The 26,528-nt window shown below is 40.0% G+C and overlaps 1 protein-coding gene and 2 non-coding genes across 4 annotated transcripts in view; 2 read left to right on the top strand and 1 right to left on the bottom strand.

The window, feature by feature from the left end:
• spag9b (sperm associated antigen 9b) overlaps window positions 1–26,528 on the bottom strand; it is a 70,029-nt gene that overhangs the window by 39,646 nt on the left and 3,855 nt on the right. For both annotated transcript variants that reach the window (XM_089016093.1, XM_089016094.1), the window contains exons 2-4: window positions 7,632–7,752; window positions 1,646–1,716; window positions 696–796 (exon numbers count right to left, since the gene is read on the bottom strand). In XM_089016093.1, coding sequence (XP_088872219.1) covers window positions 696–796; window positions 1,646–1,716; window positions 7,632–7,752 — 293 coding nt within the window. The remainder of the gene's footprint in view (window positions 1–695; window positions 797–1,645; window positions 1,717–7,631; window positions 7,753–26,528) is intronic.
• Window positions 11,379–11,451, top strand: trnar-ucg (transfer RNA arginine (anticodon UCG)). Its single transcript has one exon. It is a non-coding gene; the product is annotated as a tRNA-Arg (tRNA).
• Window positions 13,650–13,722, top strand: trnar-ucg (transfer RNA arginine (anticodon UCG)). Its single transcript has one exon. It is a non-coding gene; the product is annotated as a tRNA-Arg (tRNA).

Genomic DNA, 26,528 nt, shown 5'->3' with positions numbered 1-26,528 from the left:
TCCGACTTCACATCGCGCCGAAAGACGACGTGAGAGTGAAGTAGTTGTCTTCTAAAACATATTTAGCCACAAAGTATTAGAATTTCGTCAAATACCAGAAGAAAATCGACGAAAAACGAGCAAAAATTATTCATATGGTACGGAACTGTGTCAGAGGCTACAACTCGTGACGAGGGCAACCGGTAGAACTTTTTTGTTTCGGAGTCCGCCTCAGTCCGAGCGTGTGTGTTGGGTGACCTCTTCTGGCTTCTGCGTTCGCAGGGAGAACAATTTTTGGACAGCTCGCATGCGTGGGAAGCCGGCGTATTTAGGTCAGCGGAAAGCGTATGCGCCGACACAGTAATAAAGATCGATAATACGAAATATAAAATGATTAAAATGACACTAAAAGTTTCAGATTTATAAATGAACTGTCAACATTTTGGTAAATAATAGTATTCAATAGAAAACGTTGCTTAAAAACAACAGATTGACATCGTATACACCTCGCGTCAGCCATTTTCAATGCATTTCGACTTACGACCGTTTGACTTACGACCATTTTGTCAGAAAGGAACCCAGTCGTAAGTCGGATGTTACCTGTACGTAATTTTCCATGGAAATCGTATGGTCATGATCAGCTATTTGCTACTTTTGTTAACAGTACATTGTCACAATATGAAGAGTTGACTTTGAGCCCTGGACTTGGGCCTTACCGCGTTCTCGCAGGTGTGCCTGTGCTTGAATCTGTGGGCTCGGCTGTTACTGTATGATGGTGTTTCGTTCGCTCCAAGTGATCCATATAGCTATGGATCATCTGCAAGGTGAGGTGAAATAATCAATATGATCATCTTTCATAATCATCTGTGAAAATATGATGTAATTGAAGTGATATTTTGTAGATGAGGCTGTTGTTCATTTAACCTATTGATTTACATTGAGGGTCCTTGATTGATTAGTATAACATTCCAACAAGCAATGGTTAATTTCTTTTGAATTCAATCTCAAATTAAAACACTAACACTGTTGGACTATCACTGTAAACCAGGGGTGTCAAAGTCATTTTTTGCCGCGGGCCACATTGTAGTTATGGTTTCCTCTCGAGGGCCGTTATGAATTTGGGGAACCCATTAGAATGTTTAAATCCCTTCAAATACAGTAAAGTCTTGTTATATCGATATTCAAGGGAGTCCGAAAAAATATCGATATAACCGTCACTATCGATATATCCGACCCTGTTTGCATGTAATTATCTCCGTGCGTGCACAGAAATAGTATCGATATAAACGGGACTATCGATATATCCGATATCGATATAACGAGACTTTACTGTATTACATATAGAGTACACAGCAAATTAATGAATAACTCGTTTTCAAATCTTAAGTCAAGAATAATGACTTTTATTGTGGTTGACATCCAAAAATATGAAATTTTGGCTCAGATTTTACCAATCATCATGGAACTTAACAAGCTTGATTTGCTTTCGCGCGCCGAAAAAAAATGATGTGGCGGGCCGGATTTGGCCCGCAGGCCTTGACTTTGACACCTGTGCTGTAAGCCAATGAAGGTCAATTTGCGTGCTGATTCCATGAACTGCGGTGAATTGAGAATTTCTCCAAAGTGACACGAATAAAGATTTTCTTATCTTTTCTTTACAGAATACCTTTGTGTGTCTGTGGTGGAGAGCACTGTACTCCTTCTTGAGCTCCGCTTCTCTCTCCTCAAATCTCATGACTGCACAAAAGAAGAAGACATTTTTAAAAACCAAAGCACTTATGATTCAACGACTGGTAAAAACATTTACAAGAATTGCTGGGAAATCTCTCTCACACACACACAACACACATGAACAGTTGGAATTCATAGAAAGTGTATGCAGTGTAAAGAAAAAAAATACAGTAAAGTCTCGTTATATCGATATTCAAGGGAGTCCGAAAAAATATCGATATAACCGGGACTATCGATATATCCGACCCTGTTTGCATGTAATTTTCTCCGTGCGTGCATAGAAATAGTATCGATATAACCGGGACTATCGATATATCCGATATCGATATAACGAGACTTTACTGTACTTCAGAGTGATAAATCATATTTTTTTTAGTATGGCCAGGGGTGCGACATGCTCTGGGACGACTTGTGTATGAAATGATTGACACATGACAGTTTTACGATTACTGAAGAAAAAAATTGGTTCTGGAAAACCAAATTTGTATACAACTATCTCAACAAGTCATTGCGCGAGGGGCTAATGGCGATCACGCGACATTCACATATCTCTCCATCGACACACAGACACATTCGGTAAAAGTTCCTCTTCGCCAATGGGATGTCAGGATGACGTTAGCTAGAATCTCTCAGCAGAGGTATGTTGCCTTCAGGAAACTCGGAGCTGTGAGTAACAACCCATACTGCATTTGTATATTTTGTATACATTTCTTTTCTAACAAGTGGCAATATTTTCCTCTTGAGGTGGTTTATAACTTGAAAATGACGTTTGTAAATCAAGGTACCTCTGTATGTCATTTCACATGTTATTTTCACATTAAACTGGCCTGTTTTGATACTCTTCACATTGGTAACTGATAAAAACAACTGACTACAACTCAAGTCTAAGCGACGTAAAAGAGGTAGCGCCGCATCTTCTACCTGCGGGATTGTTTAAAACTGACCCCGAGTATGAAGATTTCATTGGATTTAGTGATTTGGCGTTACATTGGTGGCTTGCTACACTTGTTAGCATGTTCTTAGTTTATTTATGTGACGTGTAACGTTAGCACATCATTCAACGTATTCACCCCGGCAGTGACGTGCCGGGGTGTCATCACAGTCAGATTTAAAAACATGAACTCTACAGAGTAGCTTATTCACCATTTGATTGGCAACAGTTAACGTGTTTTGTTTAAAATGTCATGTCAGCATTCTTTCTATAAACTGTAGCATAGAAAAAAAAAAAAAACGTGATTATCGTGTTACCTTTACTTAGAAATGAAGTCCATGTGCCGCTCCTTCTGAAGAAAGGCATCAATAACTGAAAGTTATTGATGCAACAGTTTTAAAAGTCTCTCTATTTCTTTCAATTTAGATACAGTAAAGTCTCGTTATATCGATATCGGATATATCGATAGTCCCGGTTATATCGATACTATTTCTATGCACGCACGGAGAAAATGACATGCAAACAGGGTCGGATATATCGATAGTCTCGGTTATATCGATATTTTTTCGGACTCCCTTGAATATCGATATAACGAGACTTTACTGTATGTAATCCTCCATTCTGAAAATAAGGCCAAGCAACACGAAAAAATGACTGGATGGTTGCACTTGCTAACTGTTTACTGTAGCTTGCTCTCACTAATTCTATTATTCTGCAGCCAAGGAGGCGCAAGAAAAATCTGTAATCACCAGCGCCTCCTGTCATGAGGCAGGAGAACTGTGTGCCTCACCAATGCACACAATTTTGATTAAAAAATAAAAAATAAACACTGTAGTACAGTGTTTACAATGTAAAGTGACTCTACATTATATACACCAGCTAAACTGTAGAAATTGAGTTCATATACTAAAAGTGTTTGAACACTTTAATAGCGATATGCAGAGGGAGAGCAATGCGGTCTCACTGCAGAGCAAGCCAGCACAGTTAGCATAGTGATTGCGCAATCCATGGTGAGGCTCAGCCGACTGGTGCCTCCCCACTCGTCTCTACTCAGTATTTGAACGGTCAATGTAAACATTCAGCAATTTTGAAAAAAAAAAAATCAACACAATGAAGTTAAATGGAAAATAACTTTAAAGTAGAAATCACTAAATAAATATAACTGTTTAATTTTTTTTTTTTCATTTGGCATTTCCATGATGACAGGTGAGGTACGGCCTCCCCTGACTGCACGTCACTGCACCCCGCTCTCTATGTTTATTGGTAGGGTCATTTATTAATCAAGCAGGAATCAAAAGTATGAACAAAAAGATTCTTTAATCTTTAGGCCGGCACAAAATGGCACTGGCCCGTGCGGGGATGGTACGCGCTGGCGCGAGAAAGTGTGTTGGCTGTTCGGAAGAACTTTAATTAAGAATGTGACATCATTGACCGGATGTATAATGTAACGTAGGTTTAAGAAAATGATGTTTACAATGTGTTCGTATAGCAATTCAAACATTTATTTGCGCATGCTGATTTAGCACACAATGCTCCCAATTCTGCCATCAAAGAGAATGTATGAGAAGTGAAACTTGAAATGTGACAGAAAGAGCAAAAGAAGAAGTGTCAACCTGCAATACACGCGAAGTTTCCTTCATTGGTAAAAAAAAAAAAAATGGTGTCTTGTCTTGTTGAAACAAACAGGGGGTCACGCGCTGCCAACAAGGCAGTCATGCACGCATCATGAGGGCCTATGCTTGATAGCCTGGGAAGATGATCTGCTGGTTTGTGATGTTCTGAAACTTATCTTGTCCCCTGTACAGCGTTCACACGTACAAAGTTACACTAGTGTAACCCCTGAAAACAGCTTAAACCGGACGGAGTAAATGTAACCCTGCACAGGGAGGTGATTTAAAGTTTGATTTAGTTTGCGGAGTACCACTGATATACAGTGATACCTCGGCTTACGAACACTTTAGCTCACAAACGTTTTGCCTCATGAACATTAAATTCGCGAACATATAGTTTTGGCCAACAAACTAGTTTTCAGCGGAGAAACCAAACCACACAGCGCCACAGTGGCTGGCGGACTAGTTTTTGGCGGATGAACACCAAATCACACGGACGAATAGCGCCACGGTGGCTGGTGGATTAGTTTTCCACACCCACTTTCTTTGGGTGCAGATGTGGTTTGTTATAGAGTGGAATACTTTTGCTATTATGGGACCGAAAAAGACCCCACCCACAGGCTAGTGTGAAGCCAAAGAGGACACAAAAGAAAATCACGGTCGAGGAGAAGGAGATCATCGAAAAACACGAACGAAGTGTGCATTTGTGTGACTTAGTGTCCCAGTACGCTAAGTCGACCATTGCTATGTTAGGCTATGGGTGTTTCTGTGTTGTCTATGCAACTGTCTCAGGCAATATAAACGTTTGAAAAACTTCTGTTGATTTGGATTAACGAAAATCAGCTAGCAGGGGACAGTGTGAGTGAGGGTATTAGCGCCGAGAAAGAATGGCAACTTCACATGGATATCATCAACAGGCAACTACATCAACGGCCATCACAAAGGTAAATAAAACAGTCGATAGTAGTAGATACAGTAAAGTCTCGTTATATCGATATCGGATATATCGATAGTCCCGGTTATATCGATACTATTTCTATGCACGCACGGAGAAAATTACATGCAAACAGGGTCGTATATATCGATAGTCCCGGTTATATCGATATTTTTTCGGACTGCCTTGAATATCGCTATAACAAGACTTTACTGTAATTATGTTTTATGGGCACCTGGGAACGGATTATTCAAATTTTTAAAATGGTTTCTTGTGGCGAAAATGTTCGGCAGATGAACTTTTCGCCTTATACACACTTTCTGGGAACCAATTAAGTTTGTGAGCTGAGGTATTACTGTACTGTAAAATGGGATGTGTGAGCACATCAGGGTTAGCAACCCCGCTGGAGTGCACGCAGCAGTTTCTGCGGCCGTGCAATATGATGGGAATTATATGGCAAAATAAAACCTGAGTGCATACAGCGTATTTCATTGTTCCCGCCTTGTTTGTGGCATATCAAAAACCCATGGTTCATACTCCTCCAGACACACCATATACCATAAAAGGATGAGAGAAAGCGTTGCAGCTCTGAAACAAAAAGACCTGTTGTGTTGGTTTTAAAACATACACATTATTAATTTGGGTCAGAGATGTTTGATCGGACACTGTGGACAAAGGCTCAGACCCAGAAATATTGTATTTTACTGCCGGCAGGAGATGCAGCCATTCATGACAGACGTCTGACTTCTGCAGCCCTTTGCCAAGCTACAGTAAAGTCTTGTTATATCTATATTGGATATATCGATAGTCCCGGTTATATCGATACTATTTCTATGCACGCACGGAGAAAATTACATGCAAACAGGGTCGGATATATCGATAGTCCCGGTTATGTCGATATTTTTTCGGACTCCCTTGAATATCCATATAACGAGACTTTACTGTATTTATTGAGAGTATATGCAAATTTAAGTGATACATTAGTAAAACAGTTTTCTTGATTAGAATACCACACCCCTAAACGTTCTGAGCCCCAACAGCTGTAAGCAATAAAACATTGTATTTTCCATGAACTGTTACATTTGTAACCTGGCTAATGAGGTTTTCCTGTGATAAGGAGTTTCCCAAGTCCTAAATTCTGTTCAAGGCCAGATCTCCTAGATGAAGATGACAGTTTAACAAGCTGTGTCTGTTGACCTGATTGACCCCTGGTTGTCTGTGCTTCAATTGTGTATTCGAGTCACACATGTTGACCAAGCATATAACAGCATGAAACTTTTAAATATGATAACTTCTTATTCTCTATCAATTTGTTTAACTCAAGCAACTGTAGGCATGTCCTTCTCCTACGTGCCTTCTGCTCGAGAGGTGTTCAATGACTGCCCCCAAAAACATTCATCAAAGATGACTTCGATGACACTCAGAAAAGAAAAATAATACGTCAAACAGAAGCATGAGAGAAAAATCACAAAATAAATTATATGGGGAAATCCATGGTGGGTGGGTGAATACACAAACAAAGAAACAAAGGAACAAACTTGTCATGGTTTGCAAGGTGGTGATGGCGGGTGCGGATCCCAAAAAGCAGGCAGGAAGGGAGCAGGAGGTTGTTTGAGAAATTGTATTAAAATAAAGTCAGCAGGAACAAAATGTCAAACATCAAAATCATCTGAACGGAAAAAATACAAAGTAGCAAAAGAAGACCAAAAGTAAAAGTCCGCCAAGGTTAAACAAACACATACACAATGCATGCAGCAACCAAGCAGCAAACAAACAATGAACCGGCACCGGATGGTCGTGCCGGGTGTCCTTTTAAGTGTCAATGATTAAACGACCAGCACCTGCGAGGCTGCAGGCAGGGCTGACGTCGCTACCTGCTGGTCGCCAATCTGATCGGGACGACCAGCACCTGTGCAGGTGTAGGCGGGGCCGACAGCGCCCCCCGTTGGTCGCCAACCAGATCATGACAAAACTAAACAAACAACTCAGAGAAAGTCCAGTCTCCTACGAAAGGAAAGATAACGGAAGCATTCTACCAGTATGCAATCAACTCTTCTCATGCGTAGTGAGTGAATCTAACATGCTTCTTTTCGTAAGCAGCTTTCTACACGTGAACGCATCACAAAATTCACGCCGGTCTAAGAAATATCGCAATCGCAAAAATACATCGGTGCTTTACCGATGCAATTGCGTGCAGTGTGATCACTCCTTTATTTCGGTCCGTCGATTGGTTTGTTTGCTAGTTTTATTGCTTGACCCAGAATATTCGAGTACATTTTATGAAGTGTCCCAGTTGCAAAACCAATATTCCCCAGTGTTGTTCAAAAACACTGATGACCGTCCATCGTCATTCTGGTACAACAGCCTTCCATTTTCACAAGATTTGAAAATGTCTGACAACTGAGCTTGTGAGCACATCACATCTTTTTCAATACAATGCACTTACTTTGATCTGCATAGTTTCTTGTTTTTAGCTCCAGCTGACGCGAGTGTGACTCTAGAGTCGCCACTCGAGTCTTGAGATCGTTTCTTTCCCCATCCAAGGAGTCTTCATTTGCAATATATCGCTGCAGAAGGAAAAGATAACAACAATCAGAGCACTGAGGTTCATAGTAGCACGGATGGTTTTTGGGGCAGAAACAGTACATGCAGTACATCCATCCATTCATCCATCGACGTCTATCATTTCTTTCTCCCCAAATAGGGTCACAAGTGAGCTGGAGTTCATCACTGCGGAATGGTCACCAGCAAGAGAACATATGGAGTAACACATTGTCAAAGATATTCGGTTGGACACTGTGGACAAAGGCTCGAACACTGGAAGATCGTCTTTTACTGACGGCAGGGGACGCAGCCATTCAAGACACACGGCCAAATTCTGCAGCTCTCTGCCAAGCTATTTATAGAGAGTAAATGCAAATGTAAGTAGTAAAGTCTCGTTATATCGATATCGGTTATATCGATAGTACTGCTTATTACGATACTATTTCTATGAACGCAAGGAGAAAATTTACATGCCGCAGGATCGGATATATCGATAGTCCGGTTATATCGATATTTTTTCCGACTCCCGAGAATATCGATATAACGAGACTTTACTGTAATACATTAGTAAAACATAGTTTTGTTGATTTGAATACCACGTCCCTGTACGTCCCAGGCACCAGGAGCTATAAACAATAGAGCATAGACATTTTAATTGGTTGTCTTTCCCTGAACCGATAAGATTTGTAACCCGGCTAATGAGCTCTTCCTGTGAGGGAGTTTCAAGTCCTAAATTATTCCTTTGAAGGAGTTTCTCAAGTCCTAAATTCTGTACAAGGCCAGATCTGCTAGATGAAGATGACAAGTTAACAGGCTGTGTCTGTTTACATCAGATTGACCCCAGGTTTCCCTGTGCTTCAATTGTCTATTCTAGTCACACATGTTCACTAAGCATATAACAACATGAAACTTTTAAATATGATAACTTCTATTCTGTCTAATCTCTATCACACATTCACACTCACATTTACGCCTATGGACAATTGCATGTTTGCAATGAACCTCACTACCAATTCAAGCCCAGACAGAACATGCAAACACCAGACAATAAAGCCGTCAGCAAGATTCAAATCCAGAAATTCAGAAATGTGAGAAAAGTAGTCACTACTGGAAAATAGCGCTGCCACAGATGGATGGATGGATGGATGTGTGTATTTATTTATTCACCTTTTGTTTTTATTTATTTGTGAGAGCACTTGTTGACGGCTGTCGAAATGAAATTTATTATTCGTTGTATTAAGTTCATCCTGTCTACTTGATATCTAATTTTAAACAGATTCTTTACTTACAGACAGTGTATTGTAGGTGTTCAAATACCTGACATGTTTCGGCGTATACTTCCGCCTTCGTCATGCCGAAACATGTCAGGTATTTGAACACCTACAATACACTGTCTGTAAGTAAATAATCTGTTTTAAATTAGAAATGTATTATTATTATTATTACTGTATGTATTACCTTGCTAGCTAGCTTTCTATCTATTTGAGTTACTTCCGGGTTGAGTGAACAATGGTGCATGTGGCTGCCGTTACTTACGTGTGGCTGTAAAGTGACCCTGAGAGTTTTGAAAGGAACTTATGAATGAAATCATTTATTATCATTATTACTCGGGCGCCATCTTGGACTTCTTTGATTGTCTCCTAATTGTCCTGGGAATGCCTCCAGATCCCCTGGGAAGATCTGGAACAAGTGTCTGAGTGGAAGAGAGTGGCTGCTAAAGTTGCTGCCCCTGCGAGCTGACCCTGGATCAGTCGTAGAAAACGGATGGACGTACCTAATTGGTTAGCTCAATTTTATATGTGGTGAGCAAGCACTTGGCTATAAAGAAAAACAGATGTAATTATTTCAGGTCACTTTAAAAATTCGCTCAATGGGACAGCATTTTGCTCCTGTAACTTTAGTTGCATAAACGATTAAGCAGTGGCATGCTTCTGGCTTTCAAAGGCATATTGCGCAACCACTGTGAAAAATAGGTGGGTAACCAAGCCTTTACTAGTGTGTGATTAGGTGTGAGATAATGGGCCTTACAGCACCTGCTTTCTGTGATCAGTGTCATCTCATCTATCGCCACAACAGGTGGATGATGCCGGCCCGTTGTTAAAGAAACTCAGCTACAAAGTGAGGCCTTGTGTCTGTGCCTGATGTGGGTTTGCATGTGTGAGTGGCACGAGTGCAACACTGTCAATGGGGTGATAAATTATAAACTCTGCTGAATGGGGGCGTAATCATTTTATAGTCAGTAGATTTGAGAAAATAAATTAGTTGCTTCTCGTGAGACTCTTTTACCCAAATCTAGTGTGTGTTTGTGACTGGATAAATGAAAAGACAACAGACGTCTCTGGACAAGTTGTGTCCATAATTTGTAAAATGGCTTCAAAGGACTTCTACTGGGCGTATTTTAAAAAGATTCCACCGCATATAGCTATTTTTACGTTTTTAAGACTCGCTCTGAACATTCAGGAAGTCTTGTTTTTGAGTTGCTGACGAGTCCGTACGTGATGTCATGAAAGGACCGCCCCCTGACCGTAAAAAAGACGCATTGTAGCGTCCTTCCATCACGTCGATGTATTTTGCTGTACATGTTTGGTCTGAGAACCGTGTTGCACGCAAAAGCCGCCAGAAGAGGGAGTCCAAGCTCCATATAAGTAATTTATCAGCCTGTGGAAGCGGAGGTGGCCACTGGAGGTCGCCATTTTGTGCCTCTTTTCTGATGATCCATTGTTGCCCCAATGTTGCCTCAAAATGGCATGGAATAAATTATTTAATCGATTGCAAACGTGTATGCTTTGTGTGTCTTGCTTTTGCAATGACTGCACCATGTCTTCTGTCGACATTGTTTTGCTTTGTGGCCTTTGACGTATACTACCCAAGCAGGATGTTTATTCACAAATAAAAGAAAACACAGCGAGTAAGAAGGCAGGGGGTGATCCGACCCGCTTACTACGCCAAAAAGCAAATGGCACACGAGGGTGCAAAATTACGCAATCCCGGAAGACGACATAAATTTACGGGACGCAGGGAAAATACATCGGACCGGATACACTCGCGCATCGAAGGAAGAGTCCGGGTACGGTGGCGAGTAGAGTCAATCATCCGGCATCGACGAGGTGATGGCGAACCGTATAAATGCCCAGTGTCCGTGATTAGAGAATTGACAGCAGGTGGAGAGCGGCCGGGAGAGGCAGCCCCCCCCTCCGCTGTCAACTCGCAAATGACAGGAGCAAAGAGATGGTTTCTGTGTTCGAAAAAAATCGCTTTTCGAACAGCGTCCTGGAACGAATTATGGTCGAGAACCAAGGTATGACTGTATATACATGACTGCGTACATACTGTTCAATGTTTGTAAAGTATCCGAAGAGAAGCAATGTTATAAATTGATGTTTCAAACAGCTTTGAGTTAAGAACAGTACATGATTTTGACACCATACAAGGATTATCCGTTTGTTTTTTACAGTGTTGACAAAATGCAATACAGCTACGGAATCTTTCACACAACCATGGATGATTGTTAGGTACAGTAAAGTCTCGTTATATCGATATCGGATATATCGATAGTCCCGGTTATATCGTATTTTTCGGACTCCCTTGAATATCGCTATAACGAGACTTTACTGTACTTGTATGGTAGTCAATGAGACTGCTTTCGTGTGACCGCGTGGCCTAATGGATAAGGCATCTGACTTCGGATCAGAAGATTGAGGGTTCGAGTCCCTTCGTGGTTCTTTTCTTTGACTATATATTTTCGGGGCAACAGGAATCGAAAATACTTTACTTGAACTGTTGAACCGATATTTGGCGCCCGAAAATTTCACCTTTGGCCAATTCAAATTTTTCCTTTATTTTGTCTCTGACATAAATGTCGGTTGACGCTCACGTTTGCAACAGCATAGTGGTGTGTTCTTGTGTGTTCAACACTCTTGGCCAATGAAGATTATTCTGATTCTTATGAATGAATGAATGAAAGAAAGGATGAATAAATAAACAAATAAAATTTTTAAATTCTGCGAGCTGACCCTGGATCAGCCGTAGAAAACGGATGGACGTACCTAATTGGTTAGCTCAATTTTATATGTGGTGAGCAAGCACTTGGCTATAAAGAAAAACAGATGTAATTATTTCAGGTCACTTTAAAAATTCGCTCAATGGGACAGCATTTTGCTCCTGTAACTTTAGTTGCATAAACGATTAAGCAGTGGCATGCTTCTGGCTTTCAAAGGCATATTGCGCAACCACTGTGAAAAATAGGTGGGTAACCAAGCCTTTACTAGTGTGTGATTAGGTGTGAGATAATGGGCCTTACAGCACCTGCTTTCTGTGATCAGTGTCATCTCATCTATCGCCACAACAGGTGGATGATGCCGGCCCGTTGTTAAAGAAACTCAGCTACAAAGTGAGGCCTTGTGTCTGTGCCTGATGTGGGTTTGCATGTGTGAGTGGCACGAGTGCAACACTGTCAATGGGGTGATAAATTATAAACTCTGCTGAATGGGGGCGTAATCATTTTATAGTCAGTAGATTTGAGAAAATAAATTAGTTGCTTCTCGTGAGACTCTTTTACCCAAATCTAGTGTGTGTTTGTGACTGGATAAATGAAAAGACAACAGACGTCTCCGGACAAGTTGTGTCCATAATTTGTAAAATGGCTTCAAAGGACTTCTACTGGGCGTATTTTAAAAAGATTCCACCGCATATAGCTATTTTTACGTTTTTAAGACTCGCTCTGAACATTCAGGAAGTCTTGTTTTTGAGTTGCTGACGAGTCCGTACGTGATGTCATGAAAGGACCGCCCCCTGACCGTAAAAAAGACGCATTGTAGCGTCCTTCCATCACATCGATGTATTTTGCTGTACATGTTTGGTCTGAGAACCGTGTTGCACGCAAAAGCCGCCAGAAGAGGGAGTCCAAGCTCCATATAAGTAATTTATCAGCCTGTGGAAGCGGAGGTGGCCACTGGAGGTCGCCATTTTGTGCCTCTTTTCTGATGATCCATTGTTGCCCCAATGTTGCCTCAAAATGGCATGGAATAAATTATTTAATCGATTGCAAACGTGTATGCTTTGTGTGTCTTGCTTTTGCAATGACTGCACCATGTCTTCTGTCGACATTGTTTTGCTTTGTGGCCTTTGACGTATACTACCCAAGCAGGATGTTTATTCACAAATAAAAGAAAACACAGCGAGTAAGAAGGCAGGGGGTGATCCGACCCGCTTACTACGCCAAAAAGCAAATGGCACACGAGGGTGCAAAATTACGCAATCCCGGAAGATGACAAATTTACGGGACGCAGGGAAAATACATCGGACCGGATACACTCGCGCATCGAAGGAAGAGTCCGGGTACGGTGGCGAGTAGAGTCAATCATCCGGCATCGACGAGGTGATGGCGAACCGTATAAATGCCCAGTGTCCGTGATTAGAGAATTGACAGCAGGTGGAGAGCGGCCGGGAGAGGCAGCCCCCCCCTCCGCTGTCAACTCGCAAATGACAGGAGCAAAGAGATGGTTTCTGTGTTCGAAAAAAATCGCTTTTCGAACAGCGTCCTGGAACGAATTATGGTCGAGAACCGAGGTATGACTGTATATAAATGACTGCGTACATACTGTTCAATGTTTGTAAAGTATCCGAACAGAAGCAATGTTATAAATTGATGTTTCAAACAGCTTTGAGTTAAGAATAGTATGTGATTTTGACACCATACAAGGATTATCCGTTTGTTTTTTACAGTGTTGACAAAATGCTATAGAGCTACGGAATCTTTCACACAAACATGGATGATTGTTAGGTACAGTAAAGTCTCGTTATATCGATATCGGATATATCGATAGTCCCGGTTATATCGATATTTTTCGGACTCCCTTGAATATCGCTATAACGAGACTTTACTGTACTTGTATGGTAGTTAATGACATTGCTTTTGTGTGACCGCGTGGCCTAATGGATAAGGCATCTGACTTCGGATCAGAAGATTGAGGGTTCGAGTCCCTTTGTGGTTGTCTTTTCTTTGACTATATATTTTCGGGGCAACAGGAATCGAAAATACTTACTTATACTTATAAATACTTGAACTGTTGAACCGATATTTGGCGCACGAAAATTTCACCTTTGGCCAATTCAAATTTTTCTTTTATTTTGTCTCTGACATAAATGTCGGTTGACGAGTGGTGTGTTCTTGTGTGTTCAACACTCTTGGCCAATGAAGATTATTCTGATTCTTATGAATGAATGAATGAAAGGATGAATAAATAAACAAATAAAATTTTTAAATTGTAGTACATATCATATGACTAGCTATTTGCATTTCGAAGGAACACATTTCCTTACAATATTATTACCATAGGTATAGAGTCATAATTTACTCTAAATTACTTTTAAAATTTGATACTGGATGATTTAATATTTAGTTGACTTGTCATGACGATTTTCAACAATGCTATTTAAAGGACAACCGACACCACTTTTTTGTTTCCTAACTGACATCAGAAAAACGTTTTATAGCACAGGTGTCAAAGTCAAGGCCCGCGGGCCAAATCCGGCCCGCCACATCATTTTTTTCGGCCCGCGAAAGCAAACCAAACTTGATGATTGCTAAAATCTGAGCCAAAATTTCATATTTTTGGATGTCAACCACAATAAAAGTCATTATTCTTGACTTCAGATTTGAAAACAAGTTATTCATTAATTTGCTGTGTGCTCTATATGTAATATTTGAAGGGATTTAAACATTCTAATGGGTTCCCCAAATTCATAACGGCCCTCGAGAGGAAACCATAACTACAATGTGGCCCGCGGCAAAAAATGAATTTGACACCCCTGTTTTATAGCATCTAAAATACCCAAAAAATGCAGTATGATACTTTCAAATAGCAAATAGGCCTCCTTCACACACACGCACGCACTAACACAATCCCCCAATGGTGTTCTTTTAAAAGGCTCTGAGGGTTTGTGACTTTGTAACTTGCATTTGAGGAGATGGCTGACTGAGAATAGTGCAGTAATTGTTTTCAATTGTAAACGTGGTTGTCTTCATGGTTTTTTTAATACAGCAAAACTCACCATATGACTCTCACCCTGCACCTCATCATATGACAAAGAAAGTACGATTGCGCTCCAGAGAATGGATTTCCCCGTTTACTGTCACTGACTTTTTTTTCCAAGATCGCATGCATAATGCTCCTTTTGTCCCAGAGTTCTAATACACTTACACATGTGGCTCGGACAAAAGTGAATGAATGCAACAAACACACAGGGCACCACTGTATCGGCGCTCAATTGACATGCTGAAATGAACTTGCTTTGTTTCTGCAAATGTCCTGGTTTCTAGTGGGGTCCTTCTGGGAAGATCACTACAGGGCAGAAAGACTGACAGAGGACATTATGTCCTGTGTGGCTAAAATCAGCATTTCAAAAGACTCATGATGAAGTTGTGATTTTTGCAACAACTATCAAAAGCCACATAAGAATGCCATAACTTATTGATTTCTGACTTTTGGCATTAAATTAAAAATACAGTAAAGTCTCGTTATATCGATATCGGATATATCGATAGTCCCGGTTATATCGATACTACAGTAAAGTCTCGTTATATCGATATTCAAGAGAGTCCGAAAAAATATCGATATAACCGGGACTATCGATATATCCGACCCTGTTTGCATGTAATTTTCTCCGTGCGTGCATAGAAATAGCATCGATATAACCGGGACTATCGATATATCCGATATCGATATAACGAGACTTTACTGTATTTCTATGCACGCACGGAGAAAATTACATGCAAACAGGGTCGGATATATCGATAGTCCCGGTTATATCGATATTTTTTCGGACTCCCTTGAATATCGATATAACGAGACTTTACCGTATAAACATTAAAATGTGTTGTACACAGAGTACACAGTACAATACAATAGAACTACCATTGTATTGTACCATAAACATCCAGATCCAGTGTGTGTGTGTGTGCATGCATGCAAGCATGCATGTATGTTGTGCATGTGTTTCACCTGCCTTGCATGCATTAACAAAGTGTCCGGTAACAAAAAGTTACCGGACACCAGGGCAGACAACTCTGAAAAGTTGCCTGCCCAGCTATAAAGTTGCCTGCCCCATTTTCACAACTTGAAACACAATAAAAAGACTAATCACAAAAAAAAAAAAACAATTGTTGCAAAGTATTCAGGATTGATAATCAGAATATATAACAGACCAATACTTCAAAATGTACCTACCACAAATGCTCCCTTGCTTAATTTATCGTGAATATCCTTTGCTGATGATTTTGCTCCATTTGTCGTTTGTCCATACACTGTTCGGCATGTTGCACAATGCAATGTTTGCGATGCGCCGTCTGCTACAGGCCACGTGAACTCCTCTTTCCACGATGCTTCTAATGTACGTTCAATTTTTAAGAGCCTTTCAAAACTCTCAAGTACACTTTACAGTCACGGGATAATGTACGTTTATGTTTTGTAGCGTCGTAAATTTTGTTAGCTTCTTTTGAATCTTTCTTCAGGGGCTGAGGTTTTGGCTTAAATCCTAACTACTGATCCATTTTTCTTGTGTTCTCTGTGCGTCTATTTTGGAAAATGAGATGCAAATGCACCCGGAAGCACCAAGTTATTCGATGCAGGCTTCTGATTGGCTGCAGAGTATGCAAATTGCCATACGAACCAAAATTCAGAAATTTCCAAAGCGAACGCAGGTTTTGAAATCGGAATAAAGCAAACTTTTGAAAAAAAAATATTTCGTTTTTTTCGGGTTTCGTTCTGTAAGTTGTACGCCCGACGTAAAAGTTGCACGTCCCGGGCGTCCGGGCAGGCGTTGTTTCAGACAACAATTACAAGCTCGGCTTGTTTTCGCAAGATGAATATGAATGAATAGATTTTAAAAAATGACATGTAAATATAATATAGTCCGTCCGATATCTCTGGTTTCTTCCAAGCTCCCCTCTCCCGGAAAATTGGCGTTTCCATGTTTTTTATGTTTGTTAAAGTCATTATAAGTGCCTTGCATGCTGGGTCCGAGAGGACAGTAATTTCATCTGTGCTGTATGTAATGCATATTAGCATATTTGACAATAAATCTGACTTTGACACCCTTTCACAGCCGCTGGAGAGGCAGTGCATGGGGCCCACAGTGACTAGGCAACATCCTTTCAGAAAAGGCAACTTCTTTAAAGTCGGGCGACATTCTACTTTTGGATCCATAGGCGACGACTTTTGGCTCTAGGCGACGAATTTTGGCTCATTTCCCTGTGTTAAAGCATCACTTTTGCCCAGTTCAGCAGGCCATTGGCAAATGCTTGTGTTATGCTAACATGCTTGTGTTATGGCCGTGCTGGTGTGGTGGAAAAAAAAGGATTTCGGATGAGCTATTTAAAGGACAACCGACACCACTTTTTTGTTTCCTAACTGACATCAGAAAAACGTTTTATAGCACAGGTGTCAAAGTCAAGGCCCGCGGGCCAAATCCGGCCCGCCACATCATTTTTTTCGGCCCGCGAAAGCAAACCAAACTTGATGATTGCTAAAATCTGAGCCAAAATGTCACATTTTTGGATGTCAACCACAATAAAAGTCATTATTCTTGACTTCAGATTTGAAAACAAGTTATTCATTAATTTGCTGTGTGCTCTATATGTAATATTTGAACGGATTTAAACATTCTAATGGGTTCCCCAAATTCATAACGGCCCTCGAGAGGAAACCATAACTACAATGTGGCCCGCGGCAAAAAATGACTTTGACACCCCTGTTTTATAGCATCTAAAATACCCAAAAATGCAGTATGATACTTTCAAATAGCAAATAGGCCTCCTTCACACACACGCACTAACACAATCCCCCAATGGTGTTCTTTTAAAAGGCTCTAAGGGTTTGTGACTTTGTAACTTGCATTTGAGGAGATGGCTGACTGAGAATAGTGCAGCAATTGTTTTCAATTGTAAACGTGGTTGTCTTCATGTTTTTTTTAATACAGCAAAACTCACCATATGACTCTCGCCCTGCACCTCATCATATGACAAAGAAAGTACGATTGCGCTCCAGAGAATGGATTTCCCCGTTTACTGTCACAGACTTTTTTTCCAAGATCGCATGCATAATGCTCCTTTTGTCCCAGAGTTCTAATACACTAACACATGTGGCTCGGACAAAAGTGAATGAATGCAACAAACACACAGGGCACCACTGTATCAGCGCTCAATTCACATGCTGAAATGAACTTGCTTTGTTTCTGCAAATGTCCTGGTTTCTAGTGGGGTCCTTCTGGGAAGATCACTACAGGGCAGAAAGACTGACAGAGGACATTATGTCCTGCGTGGCTAAAATCAGCATTTCAAAAGACTCATGATGAAGTTGTGATTTTTGCAACAACTATCAAAAGCCACATAAGAATGCCATAACTTATTGATTTCTGACTTTTGGCATTAAATTAAAAATACAGTAAAGTCTCGTTATATCGATATCGGATATATCGATAGTCCCGGTTATATCGATACTACAGTAAAGTCTCGTTATATCGATATTCAAGAGAGTCCGAAAAAATATCGATATAACCGGGACTATCGATATATCCGACCCTGTTTGCATGTAATTTTCTCCGTGCGTGCATAGAAATAGCATCGATATAACCGGGACTATCGATATATCCGATATCGATATAACGAGACTTTACTGTATTTCTATGCACGCACGGAGAAAATTACATGCAAACAGGGTCGGATATATCGATAGTCCCGGTTATATCGATATTTTTTCGGACTCCCTTGAATATCGATATAACGAGACTTTACTGTATAAACATTAAAATGTTTTGTACACAGAGTACACAGTACAATACAATAGAACTACCATTGTATTGTACCATAAACATCCAGATCCAGTGTTTGTGTGTGTGCATGCATGCAAGCATGCATGTATGTTGTGCATGTGTTTCACCTGCCTTGCATGTATTAACAAAGTGTCCGGTAACAAAAAGTTACCGGACACCAGGGCAGACAACTCTGAAAAGTTGCCTGCCCAGCCATAAAGTTGCCTGCCCCATTTTCACAACTTGAAACACAATAAAAAGACTAATCACAAAAAAAAAACAATTGTTGCAAAGTATTCAGGATTGATAATCAGAATATATAACAGACCAATACTTCAAAATGTACCTACCACAAATGCTCCCTTGATTAATTTATCGTAAATATCCTTTGCTGATGATTTTGCTCCAGTTGTCGTTTGTCCATACACTGTTCGGCATGTTGCACAATGCAATGTTTGCGATGCGCCGTCTGCTACAGGCCACGTGAACTCCTCTTTCCACGATGCTTCTAATGTATGTTCAATTTCTAAGCGCCTTTCAAAACTCTCAAGTACACTTTACAGTGACGGGGATAATGTCCTGAGGTTTTGGCTTAAATCCTAACTATTGATCCATTTTTCTTGTGTTCTCTGTGCGTCTACTTTGGAAAATGAGATGCAAATGCACCCGGAAGCACCAAGTTATTCGATGCAGGCTTCTGATTGGCTGCAGAGTATGCAAATTGCCAAACGAACCAAAATTCAGAAATTTCCAAAGCGAACGCAGGTTTTGAAATCGGAATAAAGCAAACTTTTGATTTGAAAAAAAAATATTTCGTTTTTTTCGGGTTTCGTTCTGTAAGTTGTACGCCCGACGTAAAAGTTGCACGTCCCGGGCGTCCGGGCAGGCGTTGTTTCAGACAACAATTACAAGCTCGGCTTGTTTTCGCAAGATGAATATGAATGAATAGATTTTAAAAAATGACATGTAAATATAATATAGTCCGTCCGATATCTCTGGTTTCTTCCAAGCTCCCCTCTCCCGGAAAATTGGCGTTTTCCATGTTTTTTTATGTTTGTTAAAGTCATTATAAGTGCCTTGCATGCTGGGTCCGAGAGGACAGTAATTTCATCTGTGCTGTATGTAATGCATATTAGCATATTTGACAATAAATCTGACTTTGACACCCTTTCACAGCCGCTGGAGAGGCAGTGCATGGGGCCCACAGTGACTAGGCAACATCCTTTCAGAAAAGGCAACTTCTTTAAAGTCGGGCGACATTCTACTTTTGGATCCATAGGCGACGACTTTTGGCTCTAGGCGACGAATTTTGGCTCATTTCCCTGTGTTAAAGCATCACTTTTGCCCAGTTCAGCAGGCCATTGGCAAATGCTTGTGTTATGCTAACATGCTTGTGTTATGGCCGTGCTGGTGTGGTGGAAAAAAAAGGATTTCGGATGACAGGTAAAAATGCACTTTTGAGCAATTTTAAGGCTAAAATTTTCCAGGTATCCAGAACCATGTTGCCAATGAACTGCCTCTCCCTTTCAACCACTTATACGTTTGAAATGCATGCAAAGGTCCAGGAATGTAAACCTTTAACAGACTGTGGCTTGTTTTTCTTTGGTTAAAAAAAATAAAATAAATACAAATTCACATTTTTCCCATGAATAATCAGACATAGTGACAAATCAAACAAATGTTTAAATGAAAGGGGTAGAATAGAAAATGTCTACATATATAACAACACGACAGTCCGTAATCTAATTGACGATCTGTTGCAGGTCAGCAGACACCATGACTGGACAAAAGAAGTCAGGGAAGTGCTTGTTTTTCCAAAGGATTTCCTGCCTTGCCTTTTCCTTCGCTAGCGTGATAAACTTAAAACTGGAATTAGTCGATTGAATTTGGAGCAGTGACAAGTTGGTATGAACTTGAAAAAGCAAATGCTTGATGAATATTTGGTAGAATAGCACTTGCCCCCTAAATGAGTTCATTAGAATAAAGGCAAACACAAATGGAAATGAAACACTGTTTTACAAATCCCACGATGGTAAATGGAGTTGGCTGCTCGGACAGCTCAATCTGGCCTGCGGGCAAAATCAACGTGGACATGATTTCGCCATAATTTTCCTTTTATCGATGTCAAACATGAACATAATATACAGTAAAGTCTCGTTATATCGATATTCAAGGGAGTCCGAAAAAATATCGATATAACCGGGACTATCGATATAACCAGGTCTATCGATATATCCAACCCTGTTTGCATGTAATTTTCTCCGTGCGTGCATAGAAATAGTATCGATATAACCGAGACTATCGATATATCCGATATCGATATAACGAGACTTTACTGTATTGCAAAACAGGATGTGTGGTGTTTTCTCACTTATTAAACGAATTGTATTATTTTTGAGACACTAAATACAAATTGTGTTAAATTCATTCTGTCTCATTATGTTGTAACAGATTCTTTTATCTTAATAATGAAGAGAAAGAGGAGGAAGAAGAAGAGGAAGAGGAGGAAGAAGAAGAAGAAGAATTCATTTCTAAGCGCCTTTAAAAACTATCAAGGTCACTTTAAGTCACAGGTGTCAAAGTCAAGGCCCGCGGGCCAAATCCGGCCCGCCACATCATTTTTTTCGGCCCGCGAAAGCAAATCAAACTTGTTAAATTCCATGATGATTGCTAAAATCGGAGCCAAAATTTCATATTTTTGGATGTTAACCACAATAAAAGTCATTATTCTTGACTTCAGATTTGAAAACGTGTTATTCATTAATTTGCTGTGTGCTCTATATGTAATATTTGAAGGGATTTAAACATTCTAATGACTTCCCCAAATTCATAACAGCCCTCGAGAGGAAACCACAACTGCAATGTGGCCCGCGGCAAAAAAATGACTTTGACACCCCTGCTTTATAGTCACAGGATACGTTTTGGGGGGTGGAAGAAGAAAGAGGGAGAGAACGAGGAAGACATCTTATACCATTTGTGGACCTCTGACAAATTGAAATTTCTGAACCAGGTTTAAAAAATATATCTGTTTTCAAATTTCGATGACTACATTACATTAATGATTGACCGAGGAAAATTCCCTCTCCATACGACGGGAAAAGTGTCTATTTTGTATCATCGGATCCAAAACATTGACATGCAAGTGACTCTTGATTGCAGTGAGTTTTACTGTAATTGTGAATGTTTTTAATGTACAGTAAAGTCTCGTTATATCGATATCGGATATATCAATAGTCCCGGTTATATCGATACTATTTCTATGCACGCACGGAGAAAATTACATGCAAACAGGGTCGGATATATCGATAGTCCCGGTTATATCGATATTTTTTCGGACTCCCTTGAATATCGATATAACGACACTTTACTGTAATTAATTTACATTTACGTTGTGTAGATCGTGGTATCCAAACGAAGAACAGTAATTATCGCGGAAGAAAAAGCAAGATGTATCTTTGGAAAATGAGATGCAAATGCACCCGGAAGCACCAAGTTATTCGATGCAGGCTTCTGATTGGCTGCAGAGTATGCAAATTGCCAAACGAACCAAAATTCAGAAATTTCCAAAGCGAACGCAGGTTTTGAAATCGGAATAAAGCAAACTTTTGATTTGAAAAAAAAATATTTCGTTTTTTTCGTGTTTCGTTCTGTAAGTTGTACGCCCGACGTAAAAGTTGTACGCCTCGGGCGTCCGGGCAGACGTTATTTCAGACAACAATTACAAGCTCGGCTTGTTTTCGCAAGATGAATATGAATGAATAGATTTTAAAAAATGACATGTAAATATAATATAGTCCGTCCGATATCTCTGGTTTCTTCCAAGCTCCCCTCTCCCGGCAAATTGGCGTTTTCATGTTTTTTTTATGTTTGTTAAAGTCATTATAAGTGCCTTGCATGCTGGGTCCGAGAGGACAGTAATTTCATCTGTGCTGTATGTAATGCATATTAGCATATTTGACAATAAATCTGAGTTTGACACCCTTTCACAGCCGCTGGAGAGGCAGTACATGGTGCCCACAGTGGCTAAGCAACATCCTTTCAGAAAAGGCAACTTCTTTAAAATCGGGCGACATTCTACTTTTGGATCCATAGGCGACGACTTTTGGCTCTAGGCGACGAATTTTGGCTCATTTCCCTGTGTTAAAGCATCACTTTTGCCCAGTTCAGCAGGCCATTGGCAAATGCTTGTGTTATGCTAACATGCTTGTGTTATGGCCGTGCTGGTGTGGTGGAAAAAAAAGGATTTCGGATGACAGGTAAAAATGCACTTTTGAGCAATTTTAAGGCTAAAATTTTCCAGGTATCCAGAACCATGTTGCCAATGAACTGCCTCTCCCTTTCAACCACTTATACGTTTGAAATGCATGCAAAGGTCCAGGAATGTAAACCTTTAACAGACTGTGGCTTGTTTTTCTTTGGTTAAAAAAAATAAAATAAATACAAATTCACATTTTTCCCATGAATAATCAGACATAGTGACAAATCAAACAAATGTTTAAATGAAAGGGGTAGAATAGAAAATGTCTACATATATAACAACACGACAGTCCGTAATCTAATTGACGATCTGTTGCAGGTCAGCAGACACCATGACTGGACAAAAGAAGTCAGGGAAGTGCTTGTTTTTCCAAAGGATTTCCTGCCTTGCCTTTTCCTTCGCTAGCGTGATAAACTTAAAACTGGAATTAGTCGATTGAATTTGGAGCAGTGACAAGTTGGTATGAACTTGAAAAAGCAAATTCTTGATGAATATTTTGTAGAATAGCACTTGCCCCCTAAATGAGTTCATTAGAATAAAGGCAAACACAAATGGAAATGAAACACTGTTTTACAAATCCCACGATGGTAAATGGAGTTGGCTGCTCGGACAGCTCAATCTGGCCTGCGGGCAAAATCAACGTGGACATGATTTCGCCATAATTTTCCTTTTATCGATGTCAAACATGAACATAATATACAGTAAAGTCTCGTTATATCGATATTCAAGGGAGTCCGAAAAAATATCGATATAACCAGGACTATCGATATAACCAGGTCTATCGATATATCCAACCCTGTTTGCATGTAATTTTCTCCGTGCGTGCATAGAAATAGTATCGATATAACCGAGACTATCGATATATCCGATATCGATATAACGAGACTTTACTGTATTGCAAAACAGGATGTGTGGTGTTTTCTCACTTATTAAACGAATTGTATTATTTTTGAGACACTAAATACAAATTGTGTTAAATTCATTCTGTCTCATTATGTTGTAACAGATTCTTTTATCTTAATAATGAAGAGAAAGAGGAGGAAGAAGAAGAGGAAGAGGAGGAAGAAGAAGAAGAATTCATTTCTAAGCGCCTTTAAAAACTCTCAAGGTCACTTTAAGTCACAGGTGTCAAAGTCAAGGCCCGCGGGCCAAATCCGGCCCGCCACATCATTTTTTTCGGCCCGCGAAAGCAAATCAAACTTGTTAAATTCCATGATGATTGCTAAAATCTGAGCCAAAATTTCATATTTTTGGATGTTAACCACAATAAAAGTCATTATTCTTGACTTCAGATTTGAAAACGTGTTATTCATTAATTTGCTGTGTGCTCTATATGTAATATTTGAAGGGATTTAAACATTCTAATGACTTCCCCAAATTCATAACAGCCCTCGAGAGGAAACCACAACTGCAATGTGGCCCGCGGCAAAAAAATGACTTTGACACCCCTGCTTTATAGTCACAGGATACGTTTTGGGGGGTGGAAGAAGAAAGAGGGAGAGAACGAGGAAGACATCTTATACCATTTGTGGACCTCTGACAAATTGAAATTTCTGAACCAGGTTTAAAAAATATATCTGTTTTCAAATTTCGATGACTACATTACATTAATGATTGACCGAGGAAAATTCCCTCTCCATACGACGGGAAAAGTGTCTATTTTGTATCATCGGATCCAAAACATTGACATGCAAGTGACTCTTGATTGCAGTGAGTTTTACTGTAATTGTGAATGTTTTTAATGTACAGTAAAGTCTCGTTATATCGATATCGGATATATCAATAGTCCCGGTTATATCGATACTATTTCTATGCACGCACGGAGAAAATTACATGCAAACAGGGTCGGATATATCGATAGTCCCGGTTATATCGATATTTTTTCGGACTCCCTTGAATATCGATATAACGACACTTTACTGTAATTAATTTACATTTACGTTGTGTAGATCGTGGTATCCAAACGAAGAACAGTAATTATCGCGGAAGAAAAAGCAAGATGTATCTGATTACAAGGTTACAGGACTACAAGGTACGGAACAATCAGGGAGACACTGAGTCGGAAAGACTCAAATCTATGAGCAGTGTCTGAAACTCATGACACCAGGGCAGACAACTCTGAAAAGTTGCCTGCCCAGCCATAAGGTCGCCTGCCCTATTTTTCACAACTTGAAACACAATAAGACAACTAATCGTAAAAAAAAAAAACATTGTTGCAAAGTATTAAAGGACAACCGACGTCCACGGACAAGTTGTGTCTATAATTTGTAAAATCACTTCAAATCACTTCTACTGAGAATATTTTAATAAGATTCCACCGCATATAGCGATATTTTACGTTTTAAGACTCGCGCTGAACATTCAGGAAGTCTTGTTTTTGAGTTGGTGACGAGTCCTCACGTGACGTCAGAAAACGACCGCCTGTTGACCGTGAAAAGGACACATTGTCCTTCCATCACGTCAATGTATTTTGCTGTAGTTGTTTGGTCTGGGGACCTCGTGTTGCACCCAAAAGCTGCCAGAAGAGGGCATCCAAGCTCCATATAAGGAATTTATCAGCCTGTGGAAGCGGAGTTGGCCACTAGAGGTTGCCATTTTGTGCCTCTTTTTTTTGGGGTGAGAGATTGTCCCCCAATGTTGCCTCAAAATGGCACATACAATTCTTTAATCGATTGCAAACAGGTATGCTTTCCTCTTCAGAACTATTTGAATCATATTCATAACTGGAAAGCATATTCTCCGAATCTGAAGCCATTGTTTTGATTCTCCAGCAATGCAAGACGTCTTGGCGTGACGTCACGAACTGGGGGCGGGACTTTCTGAAAATGCCCAATTCACAGCTCAATTTTTTTGCAGATTTTGGACACTTTAAGTCATTTTTATTGGTGTTTTGCCTTTGACTAAAAATATCATACTGCGCGTTTTGGGTATTTTAGATGCTATCAAACGTTTTTCTGGTGTCAGTAAAAAACAAAAAAGTGATTTCGGTTGTCCTTTAAGGATTGATAATCAGAATATATAACAGAACAACACTAAAATTAAGTAATTGGTGTACCTACCACAAATGCTCCCTTGCTTAATTTATCGTAAATATCCCTTGCTGATGATTTTGCTCCAGTTGTCGTTTGTCCATACATTGTTCGGCATGTTGGACAATGCAATGTTTGTGTTGCGTCGTCTGCTACAAGCCATGTGAAGTCCTCTTTCCACAATGCTTTTAATGTATGTTTACGTTTTGTAGCGTCATAAATATTGTTAGCTTCTTTTGAATCTTTCTTCAGGGGCTGAGGTTTTGGCTTGATTCATAACCACGTATCCATTTTTCTTGTGTTCTCTGTGCGTCTACTTTGGAAAATGAGATGCAAATGCACTGGGAAACATGAAGTTATTCGATGCAGGCTTCTGACTGGCTGCCGAGTAGGAGTATGCAAATTGGTAAACGAACCGAAATTTCCAAACGAAGGAAGATTTCAAAATCGGAATAAAGCAAACGTTTTACAGTAAAGTCTCGTTATATAGATATCGGATATATCGATAGTCCCGGTTATATCGATACTATTTTTATGCACGCACGGAGAAAATTACATGCAAACAGGGTCGGATATATCGATAGTCCCGGTTATATCGATATTTTTTCGGACTCCATTGAATATCGATATAACGAGACTTTACTGTATTTGGGAAAAAAAATGTTTCATTATTTTTTCTTGTAAAAGTTGTTGGCCAACCGGG

This window comes from Hippocampus bargibanti, linkage group LG15 (assembly GCF_051943395.1).
Source record: "Hippocampus bargibanti isolate YZ-2025 linkage group LG15, ASM5194339v1, whole genome shotgun sequence".
Lineage (NCBI taxonomy): Eukaryota > Metazoa > Chordata > Actinopteri > Syngnathiformes > Syngnathidae > Hippocampus > Hippocampus bargibanti.
The sequence above is the reverse complement of the archived record's forward strand: the minus strand, read 5'-3'. Positions and strand labels throughout refer to the sequence as shown.